The sequence below is a fragment of the Erithacus rubecula genome, assembly GCF_903797595.1.
Source record: "Erithacus rubecula genome assembly, chromosome: 20".
NCBI classification, from domain to species: domain Eukaryota; kingdom Metazoa; phylum Chordata; class Aves; order Passeriformes; family Muscicapidae; genus Erithacus; species Erithacus rubecula.
In genome coordinates this window covers 8,130,282-8,136,156 of record NC_136672.1, presented here as the reverse complement: position 1 = coordinate 8,136,156, position 5,875 = coordinate 8,130,282, and the positions used below count along the sequence as shown (strand labels likewise).

General features: G+C 50.7%; 1 protein-coding gene across 1 annotated transcript; it reads left to right on the top strand.

The window, feature by feature from the left end:
• Positions 1–563: 563 nt before the first annotated feature.
• Positions 564–2,554, top strand: LOC306810528 (uncharacterized protein; the record flags this gene model as incomplete). Its single annotated transcript, XM_079323214.1, has 2 exons — positions 564–611; positions 754–2,554. Exon 2 carries the CDS (start codon positions 1,661–1,663, stop codon positions 2,552–2,554), a length of 894 nt encoding a protein of 297 aa, XP_079179340.1. The 5' UTR covers positions 564–611; positions 754–1,660.
• Positions 2,555–5,875: the final 3,321 nt, after the last annotated feature.

Here is a 5,875-nt window from a genome sequence, read left to right as displayed (position 1 = left end):
GAACATTTGCACATTTGCATATTTCTAGCTCTGTTGTCTGAAGTGCTGTTTAGTTCAACATCTTTTTTCTGTCTCATTCAACTTCCCAGAAAAAAAAATTAATTGAGTAAAACAACAAATATCAGATTCTCAGAAGCAGATCTCCTCAGAGTGCTATTAGCAAAGAAGAAATCTGGTCAGAGTCTTATCTGGTCCTGGAAGAACATTTCCTTTCACATGGTAGGCAAATCAAAAGCAGAATTGACTGGATAGACATTGGGGTATCAGGCCACTGAATTCCTTTTCATTAGTTAAGTTGTTGGCTCTCCTCCTCCATATGTCTCTCTCCATTTATAAGCTCCCATTTATCATCATAAATCAGCCCAGCACTTTAAACAGAACACTTTGGGACTGCCTGAATCCTGGCTTTATGGAATGCTGCTCTGAGAGCTACAATGACATCACTGCTGAACTGTTACACTGTCAAGGCTGGGACAGCCAAACCTCCACTGTTATATTTTTGTAGTTAATAACACATAAAGAACTGACAATGTGTCAGCTCTTGCTGGCCAAGCCAGAGAGCTTCCATTAGGCTTTCACATGTAATAGCCACAACACAAAATCAACCCCCAGTTAGGTCTCAGGGGGCACAGAGTAGCACAGAGCAGTTGAAATTTTCAGAGATGATGCTCTGTAGCCTGCTTGTTCCAGCAGGAAATCTTGGTGGAGTAGAAGGAGAGCATTTACACCACTTCCTGCTTCTCTGACTTGCAGATGATACTTGATACCTCAGGCTTCTGTCACATCATCTACTGCCAGGTCTCAGCAGCTTCCCATAACCAGTGCAGCTGCAGGCTTTCGTTTTGTTGATTATAGAAAACAGGGTACCAGAGTCAAATAACAATGCAAGTAATGGTGAGACACTGCAAGCTGGATCTGACCCAAGCTGTCCTACCTCAAGGTCAGGCAGCAAGGCAGCAACGGAACTGGGATGAGAATCTAGATTTCATCAAGGACAGCTCCTGTCCCAGGAGCCCAATCCTGCCTGGCATTCAGCATTTCAGCATCTCCTGGGCCCCCTGGCAGAACTGAATTTCTAATGGCTGCATTTTGTAAAGGCTGGAGCAACTTCAAGGGGCTTGCGTGTATCACAACAGGAAATCTTTCTTGTAGGACCATCCAGACAAGCACAAAATTCGTCAGAGAAGAAAAGGTCACAGTCTGACATAAGCAATCACTGGGATTTTTGTGAAAGCTCCTGGAAAGCCACCCTTCCCAAGTCAAAGATACACACACCCCTGAGTCAGGCATCTCCTCTTAGGACTGTCTGGCAGTGTTGTAGCAGAGGTCAAACTGCATCACACGCTCCCTCCTGACTGCACTGTCCTCAGGAATACAGACTGGGGAATGCAGCTCTGGCAAGCAGCTGCACTTCCTCCACTTCCCTCTGGGAGGAAAATCCAACAGCAAAAGAATCCTACGTTATTCAGAAGGAAGGGCTGGGGGGTGAAGAACAGGCTCTGTCCCTAAGCATGCCTGGGCAGCTTTCTCCAGCAGCATCAAAAAGGCAGAGAGAGGGCCGAGGGGATGTGCTATTGCTGGAGGTTCAGCTCTCAGGTGTCCCTTTTACAGTTGTGCAAGACCCGAGCCAGAGCCCGCTTCAGAAAGGTATCTCTGCTTCATGTCTGACAGGCTGAAACAGACCCTGCACTTACGCTGCAGACTGAGCAGACACTTTGCAGTCCTCATCCCAGCCGATTTCGCTGGGAAGGAGAGCTGCGAGCGATCCTGGGATGCACCAGGACTGCAGGATCGCTCGCGTTCCCTCCCTCGCAGACAGGTGCAGGGCGAGCTCCTGCCCCCGGCAGATGCAGAACAATCGCCCGAGCTCTGCAGGCACCGCCGCTCCGCACGGCAGGAGCGGATCCGGAGTGCGCAGGACCCCTCGCGTCCTTCGGGGCTGGGCGAGCAGAGCCGCTGCCGAGTTATCCCACCCTCACCTGCCATCAGAGCTCGGAGCGTGCAGAGAAGCCTCAGCCCTGTGGAGCCCGAGCAGAAAACTTACTCGACTGTTTGTTGCTCGGGGGCTGGAAGAGGGAGCAGCTCCCGACAGCGGGAGCGATTCACACCTGTCACCCTCCGGGTGTCTGTGACTCCGGAGAAGCTCTCTGTGCCCTGGCAGCCGCTGGAGCCAAGGCAGCAGCCCCTCTCCAGGCTCCGGAGCCGCGGCCGTGCGCTGCCCGCCGCCACTGCCCTGCCAGCCGCCGCCCGCCGCATCTCCGCACCGGAGCGGGCACCCAGCGAACCGGGAGCCGGTCACGGCCGGTGGGGCGGGAGGGACGGGAGCTGCGGCCCGGGGACGGAGCAGCCCGGCGGCTGCTGGAGCCCGCAGACACCCAGCGGCGGGAGGACGGAGGGGACGGCGGCTTTCCCTGGTCCCGCAGGGTCACCAGCCCCGTTCCTGTGCCCATCCCTGGCTTCAGCTATGAATAGCTTGAGCCGATTATCCCGACCCGGGGGAAAGGGGGGAAGATACCGAGCAAAGGAAACTTACATCCTCTGCAGCCATAGGTAGGACATCCTCGGAGTCCAGCACCTCGATTTCTTCCGCCTCCGAGCTGGCAGCGACAGCAGGGGAAGAGCTGGCGTGTGGCTCCGGCAGCCTGTCTCCCATGCTTGGAAACGGTCCCCCTCCAGCCCCCGCCCCCCTTCTCCCCAGATCCTTAAAGAAATTAAACCTAGCTGCCGGTTGGCAAACTTTCAAGCGCAGCCGAGAGGGGAGGAAATCCTCCATCCGCGGAACATCCAATTAGCGCGGGCAGCGCCGGCGGGCGGCATCCCGGCGGCCGCGCTCCGGCCGGGGCACTGACCCCTCCCCGCCTCCGCCCCTGCGGCCGGGCGGTGCCCCCGGCCCGGCCACGGCCGGCGCCTCCCCCGAGCCATGGCCCGGGGCTGGGGTCCGCCCTTGGCGGCGCGGGGGAGCCCGGAGCTGCGGCACGGCCGAGGATGCGGGGGAAGCAGCGCCCGGCGGCCCCAGCCCGCGGCCGGCACCGCCTCCACGGGACGACCCGGCGGGTTCGTCAGTGGCCGGCACCGGGCAGAGCCTGCGGGGGCCCGGCCGGTTCCAGCCCTGCCCTCCTGCCCGCGGACAGGTGACCGGACCTGCGGCTATCGGGGCTTTCTGCAGGTGACTTCTGTGTCCCGGAGCCTCACCGTGAGGGGCTGGTGTGGGTTTTACATCTTTTACCATCATTATTTGTTCCTGTATGTCAGGATGGGCAATTTAACCATCTGGAGCTTGGATTAGGAACTTGAGGAATGCCTTGACTGCCGGCAAAAATCCAGCAGTTTTAGCTTCTTCCAATCAAGTGCAGAAATAGCAGGTTGGCAAGGGGGAAGGGCGAGCAGAGCCTGGCTGATCCACATGGTGCCAGTGTCTCTTGCTTCCTGCTAAAAGCCAGACAGAGCAGAGTCAGAGCAGAGTCCAGCACCACAGGCCATGTTCTTTTGATGGAAAGGTCCACTATCAGGTCAGACACACCTCAGCCACAAGCTGGAAGTCCCTCTTTTCCCTACAATCTCTTTAAAAAACAACCACACACAAAAACAAAAGGACAAATCTCCTCGGGAAAAGGAGCAGGATCTTCCATCCTGCAGTAGCAGAGCATACAGCAGAGAAGTAAAAACTTGGACCTGAACAGAACTTTTCTAGCTTAGGATTCATGTAGGAAAATGACAACAAAATAAAAGCTCTTTTGAGTCTTCAGTGCAACTGATGAACAGGAGGGTTTCTGTCCCCTTAATGACATCAGTGAAACAGAGCAGACCTTCTGCACATTCAAAGGCAATTCCCTGAGCTATTTCTCGTTGGTCTAGAGCCTGTCCAGCCTGCTCTCCTAAAGCATAAGAACAGGATACCAACTCCAGCACTTCTGAGAAGCACTAACCCACTAACTTTCACTCATACAACACCACTCCTGCCAAAATATTCCAGGCACTAAACAGCGATTATACAAACAATCTCTTTTTGATTGAAAAACTAAACCTCATCAAAACTTCAAAACAGATGGATAAGCAAAAATATGCTATGCCAACAGAAAGAAACAGCAGTCATTTAAAGATGTCTGTAGGGAGGAGGGAAGCAAGTTTTTAGAGTAAAGAGAGAATAAATGAGCTGAATTTCAGGGGTAACAGGTTCCACTCAGTTGGGGACTGCATCATCTCTGATTTCAGATGCTAGTGGGAAAATGCCAACTGTGAAATCTAACATGAATGCAATCAACAACAGGGAGAACCCCCAAAACTCCTTACCTTAACACCAAACTCCCACTACACTGGGAAATTGCTGCAAAATTACAAGTTCATTTTTCTCTTCTAAGGACTGTTTTTCACTAGTGGTAATGATAATTTTTTTTTTTCCAGGAAAATATCTCTGCACATTGCACATATGAGCTAGTGCTGTGCTATAATTGCCACAGAAAGGAAATTAGCAGTATTCTAATCAGGAATTTTGTTACAGACAAATTATCATCTTGCAAGTGTGTGAGAGTCTCTTAATTTAGAATATCATTTCTCCCCACTGCATACCCTGGTGACTCTACCTTGGAAGACAGTAATTGCTAGATAAACTGGGGGTTTGTGGGCCACCCCAGAGCAGCTGCAGACAAAAGGAAGGGCTTGAGAAGAAATGCAGACAGAAAGGACTTGAGATAATAAACCCCAATACATTTTCACACTCAGTCATATAGGCAACTTTTATATTCCAAATACTGCAAACAAAATGTAGATGTGCATCCTCCCTGCATTGGAAGTGGCTCAAAAGGTCAGCTCATGAATATGCAATAAACCCCCCTCAAAGTAGGGACCCATCCAACATCTGTTAGCTAAGCCCTCTGGATCAAATCTAAACAGTTCGTTCACCAGTCCTTTCTCTACCCAAAGTAGCCCCAAAGGGCTTTTACAGAACTTCTCAACTCTGACAATTGCAACTGTGTGGAGAAACCTACCCAGCTTGATTTCCATACCAGAGCTCAGCCAGCTGGCCAGATCTGGGAGGCAACTTCTGAAGGAAAATGCAACATTTTGGATCAAAACCCCAAAGTGCTCGCTTCCCCTGACTCATGGGTACTCTCCCTCCTGAAGTGAAGGAATAGTGGGAAAAAATAAAGTCCAGCCTCTTCTGTGATTTCTAACTTGTGTTGAAAGATCATCCTCCTGACCCTCCTTATTCCATCTTGTACTTAGAACTTTCCAATCCAGCATTGAAAAAGCACTCTAGTCTTTCTACCCGCAGCCCTCTTCTGTCACAGTAACTGTTATTGGTTGCAGCTGGTGGTTTTCTTGGTTATAGTTAGGGAAATAATTAAATTGCCATCAACAGACAACTTTCTGGGGCAGTTGTCTTAAAAGGGAGCTCTCCTATCAGGTCAGCCTTGTGGTATTTTAAGATGTGTCTGCTTGTTTTTACCTATTACCTGCAGGGATCACAGCACAGGTTCATTCCTAAACAAAAGAATTGTTGGAATGGAGACTGATTAGTAACTCAAGGTTAATTTCCAACATAAAATCAAGTGTTACTTACTATTAATCTTGAACTGACAAGCTTTCGGACAAGAGGTCAAAGCTGAGGGGTGAAGGATGTGTCTCTAAGGAAGATGAATAAAGATCTTTGTCCTCTCAGCGACTTTACACCATGGTCAGGCAATTCATGGATCAGAAATACAACGAAAGAACTTGTTAGAAAACTGACAGCACCAGAAGAAAGAAACCAAATCACTGTAAGCGGGCTGAGGTGCTGCTTCTTCTTCCCAGTGTTTAATTGCAGTAGCTAACTTTTGGACATTCCTCATTACATACTCCATGAGAATTTCCCCTCATGGTAAAAAGAAGAAAAAGC